General features: G+C 40.3%; 1 protein-coding gene across 3 annotated transcripts in view; it reads left to right on the top strand.

Moving 5' to 3' along the window:
- The window catches only part of LOC117425631 (1-phosphatidylinositol 4,5-bisphosphate phosphodiesterase eta-2), a 119,941-nt gene that overhangs the window by 46,885 nt on the left and 55,935 nt on the right, over positions 1-17,121 (top strand). Inside the window, exon 1 of one of the 3 annotated variants that reach the window (XM_059001778.1) lies at positions 7,272-7,437. The exons of the other annotated variants lie outside the window; for them this stretch is intronic. Within the exon in view, the coding sequence (XP_058857761.1) occupies positions 7,392-7,437 (46 nt within the window). The 5' untranslated portion in view covers positions 7,272-7,391. Of the gene's footprint in view, positions 1-7,271; positions 7,438-17,121 lie in introns of those variants that run through there. 3 annotated transcript variants of the gene reach the window in all.

The following is a 17,121-nucleotide window of genomic DNA, read 5'->3' as shown; positions in this document are numbered from 1 at the left end:
TCAGGGAACAAATCCAGCATCTCGCTATAAAAAAAAGCATTTAACTGGAAACAACTTGTCTGACGAAGTTAATATAAAATGTTTACAGCTGGTAAATGGAGACGCAATGTACATTGAGATAGCTTGGTTTGTTGAAGCCATATCTCATTTTATATATACATATACTTTCCCTTGACAAAGGCAAGTTAAACATACCGAAACATTGGTAGATTTTCTAATGCACAGTAGACAGATTGTATATTTGTAACAAGGTTTACAAAGCGCGGTCCTCCTAAATAAAGTAGAAACATGATGAGGCAATTCTATATGAGAAACGTGTATGTCACGTGATTGCGGGGGTCATAAATAAGGCCAAGGGCCGTTAGCTGTTAGTTATTTGGTAAACGCAAAAGCTTAAACCACAACTCCAGCTCAACAGTTCCATAGTCTTTCGCCAGGGGGTGCAGTTTATTTGAATACAGGCCTGACCTCTTCAATATCCTGTGCAAGGTCCCATAGGAAACAGTGGCGAGTGAACATGCAGTGTGCAGAATAGAGTGTGGCTTTTAATTATGTTAGCATAGCGATTTCACATTACCTCATTGCAATTCCCACATGACAAGGTTCAAGTGCAGGAAATTGGTGCTTTCTTTAAAAAACATAATTGGTATTTTGATATCCTGGTACTGCATATGTTATATTAACTCACTGAAGGGTTTCTCTGAATACAGTATATACTGCTGAAGATAATAAAAATACACTGGTATGCATGTATTTATTCATTGGAATGCTATCTATTGTAGAAATAGCAAGATGTGAATGAATTCTTTTCAGTGTCTTATGCTACTTATCTTTATATCCAGGCGCATTGAATGATGTTGGCGTCCATTATTATTATTATTATTTATTTCTTAGCAGACGTCCTTATCCAGGGCGACTTACAATTGTTACAAGATATCACATTATTTTTACATAATATGACATTATTTTTTACATACAACTACCCATTTATACAGTTGGGTTTTTACTGGAGCAATCTAGGTAAAGTACCTTGCTCAAGGGTACAGCAGCAGTGTCCCCCACCTGGGAATGAACCCACAACCCTCCGGTCAAGAGTCCAGAGCCCTAACCACTACTCCACACTGCTGCCCACCTGTCTGCTGTATTTGCTCTTCAAAAAGTACAAATACAAGAATGCGTTGAAATGCAGTTGTTTTTAATAGATTTTATATTGACCACTGTCCAGACATTCATTGGCTGGATTATAGACTTTGTCCGATACCATACAACGTGACATTCCCTACATAAAACATTATCTTCTGAATAGTAATACGGGTTCTATTGCTTTGTAGTCCCATACTCCAGTGCTCCTTCCAATTGAACGGATATTGATTTTCTTTTTGTCTAGATTGCTCCTGTAATTGGTTCCACCAGAATTCAACAGGGTTTAAAACAAACAGTGCTAGCGATGAAACCCTGGTATGGAACCCAGTCCACAGACCTGGACTTTCTGAGAGGACCTGCAATTAAATACAGTATAGCTCTCCTTAATGAAATGTAACCATCAAACACGAATAGAGTACGTATTTGGCTTCTGCTGAATCAGTGAATCATATCTCCATACCGCTGAGCGCTCCTCGTCTGTCTGCATGTGACCGTGCCCCCCAAGCAAATATCACTGCACTCCGCAGCATTGACACCGGACACAATGTTATAAGAAAATGAAATGCTTCTTAGTCATCGGAAAAGGTCCCTGGTGTTCTGTTATGATTGATAAGTGCCTTCCTTTAGGGAAAGAACCAGAGGATCATTTTTGATTGCCTGATCATCTCAGTGTACAGAACATAGACCAAGAAGCTAGCGCCTGTGGGCAACTGTAATGTATACATCATAAGTGACAACAGCTACCCCTCACCCTCACCCTAACCCTCACCCTAGAAGCCAGTCAACGTTTTCAAAGACAGTAAGAACTATTGCTTAATAACATCATTATTTACCAGGTCTCTCATTTTCCTGTATAAAAGACACAAACATCACGGTAAGAGCTACTAAGGAACAACATTTACTGATTGCTCCTTCCAGATAGCCACGTACAAACTGCAATAAGCCACACGAAGCAGAAATTGGTTACCGAGTGACAAAGATTGAGGCTTGTAAAATTCCCAGAAGAAAACTGGCTTCCCAATAACTCAGTTTTTCCAATGACTCGCATGTTTTCAATCTCTCTGGGCCTTCCATCAAAGCGATTAGTAGTGGTCCCAATTGAAATTTTGTTCTGCTACAAATGGAAATAAATGCGGTTTGATTTCAAATTGCTTTCAAATCAGTCCTGGTAACATGGAAATGGAGCAGAAGCGGGCATACACAGTGTCTCTAGTAATTCAGTTTTATGTCTCATAACACCCCCCCCCCACCCCACCCCCCCATACAGTCAAAAGAGCAATAAAACAACAAGCTCCACATGAAGCCCTCCCTCATTCTGATGAAGCGCTTCAGTTTCAGATTCTTTTGTGTGCGGGTTCCTTGTCTACAGAGCTAAATAATGACATTTCGCCTCATTCCTGCCTCGGCTGAGGAATATTGAAAGGGATTATGTACCTTGTGTGAGTTGATTTTACTGGTCCTTCGAGGGGTGAATTGCAGTGTTTTCAGCAGGTGGGATGAATGTGGAATGAGGTCCGTGGGAGATTAGTCAGAAGCACAGTCAGTGAGATTGCTGTAGAGCTTTAAGACTGCACCATGCTGGACGAGAGAGAGAGAGAGAGAGAGATACATTATTATTATTATTATTATTATTATTATTATTATTATTATTATTATTATTATTATTATTATTTATTTCTTAGCAGACGCCCTTATCCAGGGCGACTTACAATCATAAGCAAATACATTTCAAGTGTTACAATACAAGTAATACAATAAGAGCAAGAAATACAATAACTTTTGTTCAAGCAAAGTACAAGTGTGACAAACCACAATTCAATAATACAGCAGATAATAGTGATAGTTACATCAGGATATGATTAAATACAAAATACTACAGGTTAAACACTTGGCAGATTACAGTATTCTGAAGTACAGGATTAAATGCAGTAAAACAGGGGGCAGATAAGAGCAAGATAAAGCACATTTAAATACATACATTATATGCTCTCTGTATTATCTGTCTAGGGGGACAGATGGAGGCTCAGGTGGGGTGCTGTGATGAGGGTAACAGTGTGTGACGGCAGAGTTGATATTCCTTATAATTCAGAGCTCAAGTTATTAACCTTTAGGGACCAGGGGGCAATGTATCAAATAGAAGGACCCTCTTCATTTTGTAGCCACGCCCAGGAGAAAAAATACTTTATTACATCATTAGCATTGTCTGGGTCACTGTGCTCAGTCTATGGGATAGAATGATAGAATTCTGTATTTTCCATATACTCAATGTATTCATTTTGTTACTTGGATACGTATTATTATTATTATTATTATTATTATTATTATTATTATTATTATTATTATTATTATTATTATTATTATTATTATTATCTCTAATCATTTGACTCTGGTTGCACGTTTAAACTGGGCCATTCTTTATTGATTGTTTTGCCTTTCCCTGCCAATTTTTCTATCGATCAGTTATCGGCTGACTGGTCTGAATCCAAATAAAACCCAGTTTCTCAGTAAATTTATTCTGTGTATGTCGTACAGTAGATGCTGCAGGTTAACAGCTACTGCTTGGGTTGACAGAGCCTAGGGAACTTGGGAAGGGGAAGCTGTGTCAGAGTTGAGACCTTTGAAAGTTCAGGACAAGGGCTTTGTTGCACTGCGCTGCGAGGAGTCCATCTCTCCTGCCTGTTGTCAAAATCCTGCAAGCTCTCGCCTGCACTATGCAGCTTTAATAAAGCAGAATTATCACCAGAGGAGAAAAGCAATGCCGCAGCTTTTTAATGTCTTCTGCTAGGGGAGCTGGGAACTAAAATAAACAGGGGGGAGGGTCAATGTGAATCTTGTGCTGTTCTGTAAAATGACTTTGGTTGGTTAGTGTTCAGTACAACACAGGAACATGCAGTCTAAATAAGTTTCAGCATTGTGAAGCATACAGTTCAAATGCTGTATACTGTTAATTTGTGGGGTAATCATGTTATTGCTTTCTATATTCTTCCATTTAGCCTTTTGGGAAAGAAAACTGACCTTGTTGACGTCCAGTTTGTTTACATTCCCCTGGGGTCGTCGTCAGGACAATAGTGCCCTCCCTCCTTTAAATCAGATTGACATTATGTCCCGCTGTGAACCACAAAGGCTCCCACTAGTACTGCATTGACCTGACACTGTTGTTCTGCACATGTTTCAAGACCAGCCGATCGCAGTAGTTATAGAAGCCAAGCAGGGAAGACAATAAACACATAATAATGGCTTTTACTCACACGTCTTTTTACTGATTGAATTTTAAATGCAGAAAAACAGCCAAAACCAATGATACCAGCTTGTGTACAGTATCCCAAAGGCAACATAATCCTAGGAAATGAATATTACTTTAATTAAAAATCTAATAATATACAAAGATCCAGTTCCCAGCCACAGTGCTCATCCCAATCAGTGCAGCCAGTTCACTGCATATGGGAAAAGTGCCAGTTATAGCGATTTACTGGCTGAAGCTGGATCTGTCTCGGGCACTACTAAGCTCTTGCAGGGACCCCTTAGTATTGTAAACGCCAAGCAGGCTATTTTCTGATTAGTGGCCGAATGGCTTTCGGTGCTACACAGTAAATGAAAGAAAATTGCATTTGACTTTGTATCTGAATGTGGAAGCGCCACTGTTGGAATGGGATCAGGACCCTGCCTGTTTAAATACCATGTCTACAAACTGCAGTCTGTCGAAGCCAATCTACCCAGAGCTAGAGCCAGCGGTCTAACAGGTGTAGTCAAAAGCAGCATGGATTGGAACAATCACATGTGCAAAGAAGCGTTATATATAAAGCTGTAGAACATAGGGGGAACATACATTTTAAACATATGCAACACATATGCTATGTAAGTTGAAAATATATTTTCCCTATATTTTCAAACAATATCATGTATTTTTATATGGGCAGTATACCTACTGTACGGAGATCCACTGACAGGCAGCTGTTTGCTGCAGCATTTGTATTAAATAGCGAACAGAACAGCGGTAGCACATTTTAATTTAGACATTGCAGATAAATGTCAGAAAAGGACATGCTTACAGTGAGCTATAAAACTCTGCGTTCTAACTGTAACCCCTTTGTATTAGCAGAGCCTATTTATAGCAGTGTTGCTCTCTTTGTTGTAGCTATAAATACTGGATTGGAAGCAGTTTGGCGTTTGCTTCTCTGCTGAGGCCCTCTAGGGGTCACTGCTTGCAATTAGCTTTTCCAAACGAGCTGCTCCTCTCTCCCTGGGCTCTCGGCCAGGCCAGGCTTTCATCACTTCCCATCTCCAGTGAACCAAAAAACCTCCACGGAGATGTCATTTTCCATGCAAACATAACAGCATCGCGTTGAAAGCAAAACTAGTTTAACCCTTTTCAGAGTCACCATGCAATAACAAAAGCTCAATAGCAGTATCATTATATTACACTTCCCCCTCTCTGGGGTGTAATGACAATAGCTTCAAAAGCTTTCTTTACATTCGTCATTGTAGTACAGTACAGTACAGTACAGTTTAGTATAGTATAGTATATTACAGTATGGTTGTGGAGCCAACAGAATGAAAAGGTCACATTCACGCAGCTTTCTGAAATGAGGAAACCAAAGACCGTGGATCATCTAGGATTCCACAGTCAGCCCTGAATTTAGCTTAAAAGCAGGTCGGAAACGGCTTTAAGAAAAATGAATAGGTGCATAAACTGGCTTTGAAAATAAAAGTCAGGATATGTGTGAAAGAAGCCTTTCATTTCTTTTCCACTTGAACATCTGCATTTTTTAAGCCCTTAGTGTTTCACTGTGTTGTCTGATTGTGGGATCTTATGGCTAACATAAAGACTGGTCTTATTAAAGTATTATTACAGTCTTCAAACCACGGGGCGGTACTAATCTGTGGTTACCTCTTTATACAAGGTCTTTGTCTGTCTGTTTATCAGTATAGTGTAAGCATCGCAGTGCAGATGGAAACTGATGCTCTCATACATTCTGAGGTGTGCTGTTTTGGGGTCAGGTGATGTGTCTTATTACAGAGCAATATGGTGCCCATATTTCCCTCAAGCCCACCAGAGGAAAGTCCCTTCCTCTGTATTTCTTAAAGAAATGATTTGGGATCAGATATGTGTTGGAACCTGCACAGCCCTTGCTGCCTGTAGTGTCCTCGTTTCATTTTCAGAGAGTAGATGTGGTTAAAATCCCCTTTTAGGTGCTAGTGTTTGCCTTTTGATTCAAAGAGTGTTCTTTCTGTCTGCAGTGTATTTCACTCGCAGCTGCATTCTCTGTGCATCTCTCATTAATGGTCCCTTTATTTCAAAGTGTCTTAATTGTTCAGACTGGAAGAGCCCTGGGCTTTCAGTTCCGTGTAGTGCTGAGCTCGGGGGCTGTGATTTATGAATTGTTTTTGACAGACAGCGATCCTGAGAATGTTCTGATTTCGTTCAGATCAAAACCTTTTTCACCCTACAAAATCTGTTTTCAAACGTGTTAGTTTATCCTTCCTTCTTTTTTTCCCTGACAAAACCATGCTCTTCCTTCAAAACAGGGGACTGTGCAGTTATAGATTGCACTGTATTCTTCTGTATTATAAATGCATTCATTCAAAGATTAAATAAATATCCGATGCTTTTTTGAATTTTAAGAATGCAGGTGTGCTAGTTTTAACTTAAGACTAATATACAGATTTCTTCTTTATAATTCTCCAGAGATGAAAGCCAAGTGCATTAACCACCTACTTTATCTAACAGCATCCACATTCATATCCCATTTAGCTTCACTGAATGCTATGCCCCAGTTGTTCTCCTAAATGCTGAAGATGCACTAAGACCTGTCTGTCTTTCAAACAGTGTGTTTCTAAATTATACAGCGTGCATCAACGCTGTGTGCGGTACTGCACAGTGCACACTCACAGTAAATCACAGCAGCTGCTTGCTCCGTGCAATCTTCCCTGTTCCTTTAACAGCCCGTTACCCCAGGTGGTGTGGGGCAGCAGCGTGCATGAGGGACTGCAAGCAACTGATAAAACCTGAGAGCCTTCTCCGGTGCAGTCTGCTACCTGAGCACTGCTCCAGCCAACACTAGACCTGATTTCAAAAAGACGATGCCCACACTGAGACATGCCAAGGAGGAGAGACAGACCTCTGAGATGACACCCCTGAGGCACTCCGCTTCTCTCTCTTTTCTGTGTAAAAGAGGATCCCTTGATGCTCCCAGAAGCCTGTAACTAGATTTTATTTCTGTGGCACCATGGCAGCTCTATACTAGGAGATGGAGGAGGATTTAAGTAACATTAGGCTTCTCAGCCCAGAGAAAGGTAAGATCTGTTTCAAATTCTACATTGAAAAAGAACAGCGTGACTCTTCTGTTAATGCACTCCCGCTAGTTAACAAAAGGACCCTAATAGGGCAATATTGTGTACAACGCTACTTCTTACAATTTCCTCTCAGGCATAGATGTTAATGTCAAGTGCATGATCTGCTTTATTCTTTGAATAGACTTCTCAGGTCAGTCAATTTAAGAGAAATGGGATGAAAAAACAAGGCTGGTCATTTTGTTTTTACTGCTCCTATAAATGAATGTTTTACACTGAATGATAGGTATGACACCTATGGGACTGCATTGTAAGTCTTTCAAAAAATAGGAGTTAATTAAAGAGAGGGTGGGACACTTATATTTGCATATAGCTGTGAAAGAGAAATCATTAATCAAAGATAACAGCATGCTGATTTCTGATCACACCAATGACTCTCTTCTATAAATAAAGTGTTATATGCAGTGAGTCTTTCATAAAGCAGCAAGTATATATAACTTGTTTTTACAAGGCTTACTTAATCTAGCAAGATGGTACCTTAACAGAGTAACTGCTTTCTAGCAATGGGGATACTGTTTAAGCAATATTAACCTTTCACAGTATAAATGCCTAGAAACTTTCCTTTCCAATAAACCGAGATGTCATTTGGGTATATATGGAGTATATCCTTGATTTGCTTACCATTGAGGCTAAAATATAAATATATACCGAGCAACCTCACAATGCAATTCTGTACGCAGATGCACAATGCACATTGACGAGTTTCTCAGACTTGAAAGGCTCTTGAATTTCTGACACTTTCAGTATGTTTTTTAATACTGTGCATTGGTCTCCAATGTATACTGCTTGGTAGATTCAGCAGGCTCTGGAGATGGAATTGCATTGCTGTCTGGACAGGCAACTTCATCATGTCAAAAACGGTTCCAGGTTAAGGGGTTAAAATGCTAGCTGCAGACTGAAGGGAAGAGTAAGCTCAGGTCAGCCTAAACTATTATACTCCTGCAATTTCTATCGAGGGCACCAGGGAAGTGTACTTGTGTTTCAACCATTCCCTAAGCCACACAGGTGAGTCTTCGCAGCGCACTGCTTACTTGTCTGGAGAATTCATATTTGTTTATCTGTTTTAACTGTTATTCACAAGCAAGCAGACATCTCTGTTGAATACTAGGACCAGCTAAAGAATATACGCAGAAAATGAAAGGCAGATAAGTTTGATACACTGGAGCCAGTATGATTTTTAAATGAACCATGTGCATTCAAAGAGAAGGATTGATGGGGCAGTTTCATCTTTTATGCTTTATTTTAGTTGCTGTCCCAGCATCGTAGAGACAGAAACACAACTAAATTATAGATGAAACCTTCTTAAATCCACTTAGAAAGCAGTAGGAAGCAACGCTCTGGCTTGAAAAAGACTTTACAAGTGCTTTTTTTTAAATCTAAACCTACTTTCTGACATGCTTTTTGAGCAGTTTAAAGTGGCATTGTTCCCCCAATCATTTTTGATTGAACACTGAATTGCAAGTCTACTACATTCTTATAGGCCTGCCATATACTCTTTTTAAGCTACCTCCCAGCTTGAAGGTTAATTCAGGCCACTCTGTCATTCTGTGAACAAGTTCGCCAGTTTCCAGCTACCACTGTACATGGAGCAGAAAGGGCTGTACATGCCTTATATAAGCTGATTTGTGTTTTTTGAGATTGCGTCTGTTAACTTGTATCCGAATGACGTCGCTGTAAACTCTTTTCTGACTGAATTATTTAATCTAACCCATTATGTAATGAATGTTGTTTTCACAGGTGTTCAGTTAACAAGGATCAGGCAATATAACACAGGCACAGCCAGCCTAGAGAGTAAATGCAAAATGCAGTATTCAACTGTTGTATGGGCCCAGGATGAGGCTTAGTGGCATTCTTGTACAGTAGTTGTAGCTCCACAATATATTATGATGCAGGGAATTAAATACTGTACTGGGATTGTCTATTTAGGTTAGCTTAAAGTTGTATTTTTGTCTCTCGGTTTTTAGAAAGTGTGGATATTGCCTTGACCATCTTAGTGATTTGCATTGATCCCCGGTGCAAACATGTCAGCTTCTAGTATACAAGACTGGGTATGGCTTACTGAAGCTGGAAAAGCTTCAGGAAGGTTTTATTGATGTATCTGTCTGTGACTCTACTAGTCAGCGGTGAAGGGACTTGCCGTCTGCTGTTTCCACTGGTTTATAGTTCAGACGGAGCTGTTGAACTGAGGGACAGACTCTTGTCTCTTTAACTGTTAACCAAGTAGGATTTACAGATCCCCAAAAAGACAGACTGTCTTTGTCTGAACATGAGTTTTAAAAGGTGAATTTGTCTCATCAGATATCCCGAATGGAAACTTTCATAATGTCTCACGTGATGATATGAACAGTTATTGATCCAGAATTGTAAAATGCAATTAAACTTTCTTAAAGTTCTGAGATGTGTCCCGTTTCATGATACTACCTCGATCCCTTACCTCCATGAGATATACTTGGTCTAGTTTAGTACAGTACTGTTCGGCATAAAAGGAAAAAACAAAATGTCTTTTTTTATCTCCTTCTTGTTCAACGAGGCAACAAGCATCTTGTTATTTTACTCTATTATTGATCACGGCAGAACTTTTTTGTACTGTCAATAATAAATGCTTTCTTTAAGCTGAGAAAATAAAGTGCACACTATGAGGGACTGCTTTTAGGATGCTTTTATCTCAGGTCAGTCAACATAAGAAAAATGGGATGAAAATGGGATTAAAAAAAAAAAAAACAAGGCTGGGAAGCAATATTATTACGTTATGTACTGGAGGACTTAAGGCAGAAATGACCACCCTGGGGGTTTATAACAGCCCCAGAGTAAAAGAAAAGTTGTCTGAAGCCATTAGTAGGGTTTGTCTCCTTAAGCTCTGGGATAGTTACTCACTGAAAGTAAAAGTCTTTGTAACTTGTGTTGCCAAGGTGATTTCTTTGTATTCAGCAATGGGGTTGGCCAGGGGGATATGCTCATATCCAGTGTGTTGGCATCATGTGAGATTTGAAGAAAATAACTCTGGTAATTGTTTACCCTGCGGGGCCCAAAACATTTGGCCAGTTTAGCTGACGAGAGCATAACTGGAAATTAAGTTAAATGTTTTCTTAGAGCAGGCTGGCTTCTCTTCAGCACAACCTCGGGCTCAATAAACTTCAGACGTGTGGTGGGTGACAGATTATACTCTTTTTTTTTATACAACTGCTCAACCTTATGTAATAAGATTCAATAACTAGGAATGATATGACTGTCCTGGACTGTAAAGTCAACACTTCATCTCAATGGACCACCTGAAATGTGCAAGATTTAACATTCCCTTGCAGAGAAAATATACTATATGAGATTGTGTGTGTGTGTGTGTGTGTGTGTGAATGGTATAGGAAGTCGCACTCAACGTTGTGCCTGCTATTGGCTGCTAAAGATTGATCCAAACAGCACTTCTCATTTATCACTTGGATTTCGTTTTAATACCATCATGTTACCTAAAGGAATCTCATGCAATGCCATTAGCATAGAATCATTACCAGCATATTAATTCAGAACATTCTGATGGTAGAGCTAGGTCAAAACATGAACATGTTGCTGCCCAGCAGGGGTTCATTTGTGCTGAATCGCAGCAGATCCCAGATCCGATACCTGTTGGAGATTATGTTGCAAAAAAAAAAAAAAAAAAAACCCTCTATATACATAACATAAACGCTTTTCTGTTCCATGAATTGAATTGAATGACAAGATTGTACTGTAACAATATGCAAACAGAAAAACACCCAAAAAGTACGACTCAAGGTCAGGACATTAGGTGTATAAGATCCAGTACCTTTTTGTTTACAAATTAAACCCTGCCGCCAGCGTCAATTTAGTCGACCATTTAGCGGGCAAGAATAAACACTGAAGAATGGCCCCTCAGCAGCGTCTTCTGATTATAATTTGTAGTCAGGTACATGAGTGTTTTTTTTCAAGGTCGTTTGGTGTCTGCCTGGTGTCCTTCTATGCCGAATGCTAATATATTAATGACAATTCTTACTGTGAAGTCCCTTTTTCAGCCAGTGACCATTTGTGAAGATAAAGCGACTGACAAGTCGATGCTTACTGTACTACTTTGCAATAGCTAACACGCGTATACTGTAGCACCAAATTAGAGGTTGCAAACACACATCAGGCCTGAATTATCAAGTGTAATTTTATGCATTTAGTTGCATTAAAATGATATGAAACTTGAGTAAGATGAGAAATTATGATAAAGCACAGGCATGTGGTAAAGCATCATAATTGTATAACACCCATTTAACTATGTGTAGCACTTGATGGGGACATGGACTAAAGTCTATCACAAGTACCATTAGGCATTTACTGGTACTATTGAAAGTCAGGAAATAAATTGCCTTGATACGCAGGCTGTACAGTGCATTTCTTCCCTCGTGTAGCTGACACCACATCCCTTGACTTAAACAGAGCTGATGGAACAGAGACAGAGGCTGATGTGGCTCAGGCTTGCACAGAAATTGGTTTGCAGGTATGAAACAATTCCGTGTTTCTGCCTTCTGCTGTGTCTCCTGACGCTATATCAAGACAGGAGGCAATGAAATGAAAGTGTTTGTGTCGCTGGAGCAAGGGGGGCTGGTAAGCGAGTTGAGATCTAATCCAGCGTTCAAAATGCCAAGGGTTTCCAAGCCATCACATGCCCATCAAGCCAGCCTGCCTGTCATGTGTTTAATGTGGCTTGCGGCTCTGAGACCACTCGGCTAGGGATACCAGATCAAAAATAACTTGCTGAGCACACAACTGCAGTTTTGTACTTAAAAAAAAAATGTAAATGCAAAATAACAAAACTGGGACGATTTAACAATTTGACTGTTTCTGGCCAGGACAATCCCAGTTTTCCAAGGACGTCTGGTAACCCTACACTCGGAAAAAAATAAATCTTTCTCAGAACAGATGTGGAAAAAGCGGGTTTACCGGTAGTTTCCTTTTCAAGGAAAAGTACAAAAGAGGGTTAATTTATCTAGACTCGTGTGGACCTAAATTCTGATATTATGGGTCATAGGGTACTTTCACCAAGATGTGATGAATGACACAGAAAATAAAACACAGAGATATTATAAAAAAAAAACAAGGAGGAGACATTGTTTTAATATAACTGTGATATTTCTGAACACTCAACAGCATTTTACTGAGATACAAGCATATAGTTATGAATACAGCATACAATAAGTTTAATGCTAGTGATTAGGGATCTTATCAAATCTACGGAAAGCGCTGATTAAAAACAGGAACAGCCGGCAGGCAGCTTAGTCTGACTGTGATATCTCCAAGCTCACATCCCCTTCTTCACTGGGTGGATAATAAGCACATGGAGATTAAGATCCAGCTGAGTTTCCACGCTCCTTATTTCCATAGCAGACGGAGGAGGCTGAATTGCAGATACCTGAGGTGTTGAATACCTGTAGACCCCATATAACATGGGGGCAATGCCAGTGTGTTAAGCATAATGGAGGATATACTGATTACTGTTTTTTTTTTTTTTTTAATGCACTTAAAGCACAGACTGGATGTGGTTTAAATCAATGTCCCAGTGGAAAGACTTGAAGCGATCTCTGTCTGATAGGTACTCCGAGATTTCTCGTGATCATGATCGATCGCCAGTGTCTTTTTCTTTCATTTATTATTTATTTGTTTATTTAGCAGACTCCTTTATCCAAGGCGACTTGCAGAGACTAGGGTGTGTGAGCTATGCATCAGCTGCAGAGTCACTTACAATTACGTCTCACCCGAAAGACGGAGCACAAGGAGGTTAAGTGACTTGCTCAGGGTCACACAATGAGTCAGTGGCTGAGGTGGGATTTGAACCGGGGACCTCCTGGTTACAAGCCCTTTTCTTTAACCACTGGACCACACAGCCCTTTAGAGACACCAGTTTTATCCTCTTGCCCACCATGGGACTCATAAGCCATGCTGGGAGAGACAGATTGAACGAGCCTCAAGAATAAAAAGAGGACACATAACCAAGAGTTCAGCACTGTGCTGGTTTGTTATGGCTGAGTGCGCTATACCAAGTGAGGTCATCAAAGTGCAGTGTGTTGCGTTGAATAAAAGTCCTCCTGTAACAGGAGTGTACTGACTGTTTGGTTCCTCTTTGTTACAGTGAGAACTGTATTAAAAAAAGGACAATATATAGTGTATCTTGATGTTATTTTATAAAACAAAAGTCTGTCTGGTTTACACAGAACTAAAAATAATCTTGAGTTGATGCTTTTTGAGCAAAATTAAGGGTACAGATCTATAATACTTATATTGGTTTTCCGGTCTATTGCTGCTAGTCATTTAAGCACTTACATTACCCTATGAAAACAGTGAAGCATTGTGCTTTAGTGTGCCAACGTTCCACAGCAGCACTTTTACAGCTTTTAGTTGGGAGTTTATTCTTCACCACAAGCCTTCAATAAGAAGCAGTTTGTTCAGGGTGTCTACAGCATGTGTAAGGAGGCAGCTCAAAGACTTGTAATTAGACCCCATCATTCAAAAGCAGCCTTGGGTTTGGTCTGATCATTCTGCTGCGGCAGATAAAGCAACCAACCAATTAAGTCTGTTTCTCTAAGTCGATTGAACGTCAGTGGTGGGCTGGAGATACGGATGGGTGCTTAACTGCTTGTGCGCTAGAGAATATTCTGATCAATGCTGTTGTCAGCAAACCGGTTCTTGTGCTGGAATAAAGCTGCGCAATCGTGTTCAGCTTCATTGCTTAGTATAATACCTGGGAGATGCTGGACTGCATTCCACGCTGTCAGAAACCAAACTGCCAGTTTGGTTACGTTCAGCAAGCTCCATGCTAGCAAAAAGGCATGCTCCTGATACTCCCTGCAGCAGCAGGAGGTTATAACACATTCTTATACCATATATAACATCTTCAACATGTACAAACTACAGAAATCACCTATGAAACAGCCAAGCCAGATTATAACAATTTATGGGCAGATGGCTTTTATATGCAGATGATTTAACATTGGACAAACTGTATACCAGCATATGCATGTGTGGATCAACTGCAGACAAGTGGTGTTTCAGTTCAGGTGAGGCTGTTTCAGTTGCCCCTGATTCTGGTTGCTCTGTGGCTAAGCAGTGCAGAAAGACAGAACACATCCACACACAGGGGCAGCTAGGCTGAACCGTTGACTGGTCCTGCTGTCTGGCCTGTTTTATTAATGTGAAGGATGAGAGTAAGTGGAGCACACTGAAATGAGTTATTAATAAAGAGAGCAGACTCCCGGCATCGCTGTCGAACATGATTAATGGACAGGATTGGCTCTTTCCTGCTCCCTCGGTGCGCTGGCAAGTCATGTGACAAGCACCCCTGTCAGAATTTAAAACCACAGCTCCGCCAGGCTTTAGGGGATGAACAAAGGTGTGTGTTTAAGTATTGAAGGTTGTTACTTACCCTTGTGCAAAATATTGCATCGGCTCAAAAGGCATAACAGCATGTGCCTGGGCGTGTGTGTAGGGTATCTTTTAATAGAACAGAAATCACTTTGCACACTTTGAGCACACATATTTGCTTTGCAGTATTCTCACCCCCAAACTGCTCATAATGATACCTCTGAACAATAAGAGACGCCCTACACAAGGTGTATTAACTTCTAATATTCCGTCCAATTAATTTTTGGCAGTTCTTTCTTTAGCAGTGGAATTAACACACAAATGCAGCAAACCACCTTGCAAGCAGCACAAACATGACAGAGCAGGAGAGCAGATGAGCCTTAAAGTCACTGTGTTCCTCTTTCAATGCTAACTGCAACCTTGATATTCAAAAAAACATCTGAACACAATGCAAATACCAGAACTGAATTATAATCACGCACTGGAAAGGAACAGAGTCACTTATTCTCCATTTTCAGAAGCACACAACTCCCAAGCCTGGCATTCAGATTGGCAGCAAAATAGAAAGCTTCAAGGACCGCCAAGGGTAATTTACAACCAACGTGTCAAAAAAGAGAGAACAGAAATCCGATGGAAACAGCAGGTCCCCTCCATCCTCTCCGGCAGTTGTCAGGAAGCTGGCATTTGGTGTGGCAAGAAAAAACATTTATTGCTCAGAGTGTTGAATGGCTCCAAAATTGGTTCACTGGTTCAACTGGTCAAAACACATGTCCTCTGAGGGAAGGAGAGGCCAGTAAAGCATCCAAATAATGATCAGCTTGAATACACTGCTATTAATCTTTTGTTTTCTGTGGTGGCCTGGGAAGGTGATCTCAGTTTAGCCGTCTTCCCATTACCTGCAATCTTGGAAGCAGACCGGTAGAAACTAGCATGCAATTACCCATCGGTCCGCAATTACAACTTCTGACAAAGCAAGACAGCAAGACACAACCAGACCGCTCCGTTGTGACTGGAATAGTTTTGAGGCGAGAACCAATAAAATCAAGGCTCTTGCGTGTCACTGTGTGTTTTTATAAAAGTATTATAGATGTTAATTTGATCTGATACACAATACCAGTTGCTATGCTGGTAAGTTTCCATTTACTGATTCCAATATTCAAAAGTTGCACACATATAGCTTAATCATTGATCGTTAAACGCAGCACATCTGGCACCTAGTTTTAAACAGAAGTTGGATAATGATCAGTTACCTAATGTGATGAGAGATAGCTCAGGTACGGAGATGGTCTGGAGTCAGGAGAGGATTCAGGTAGCTTGTCTCTCACTCTCAAGTGCCTATTGTACCTAACTGCGTGTGTGCAAATGCGCCAGTTTATCAATTCCTCTTTCCTGTGTCCGGGGTTGATTGTGTTGGAAAGCTCAGCTGGGCTTCAGTGCTATTTGTTTAACCTTCGTTGACCCCTACAAAGCTATATGAAAGCAAAAAGGCTTTAACATTGTATTGTATTGCATATGCCAATATATATTGCCTGCTGATGGATGCATAGTATATTGAGAGTCTCTGACATCTGTGTGCATACTGGCTGCCATGTACTGCATGCTCACGCCAGTCCTGGGTGGAAGTAACTTCTGTTCCTGAAAATGCTGAACTTGTGAAGATGACCCTCAGTTAACCCTTTAAGACCTGCTTATGTCCTGAAAGGAATGGACAGGCAGGGGCTCCATTATTTATGACCACCAATAAAGATAATGACAGAGTCTTATGATGGGAATAAGCCGAGAGGCAATAAAGAATACTCTTCAGTAATTTACTGATGAGGTTGTGACCCCTAGGTAATATGTTATCAGCAGCTGGCTTGATTCCTCAGAAGCTCATGTCTTACATATAGAAAACAATTCCCAAACTGCTGCTGTATACACGAGTATAATGGGCTTTACCTTCATCATCGTATGACAACCTATTTCTTGCTGAGGAGGTCAGTGACTGTAAACCAGTTAGAAGACGTGACCTTTTTACCTCCAATGCTATACCAGTGAGCAACAAACAAATAAAGAAAGGCTGATTGAAACTGAGATATTGACACCTCTACACCCTTGATGCCTCGATACCACGACTTTTTTCAATGATTTAGCAAAATTGCCATTTTGGTAATCAGTAGGCTTTAAATGATTATTTATATTTATATCAGACTTGTATTGTCTTTGCCTAAAAGATATCCTAATTACATTAGTGCTTTCGCTAACTTGGGATTTCCCTCTTGAAACGAATAATACAAA

Source organism: Acipenser ruthenus, chromosome 27, assembly GCF_902713425.1.
Source record: "Acipenser ruthenus chromosome 27, fAciRut3.2 maternal haplotype, whole genome shotgun sequence".
Classification (NCBI taxonomy): domain Eukaryota; kingdom Metazoa; phylum Chordata; class Actinopteri; order Acipenseriformes; family Acipenseridae; genus Acipenser; species Acipenser ruthenus.
Note: the sequence above shows the minus strand (reverse complement) of the source record. Positions and strands in the feature narration are given on the sequence as shown.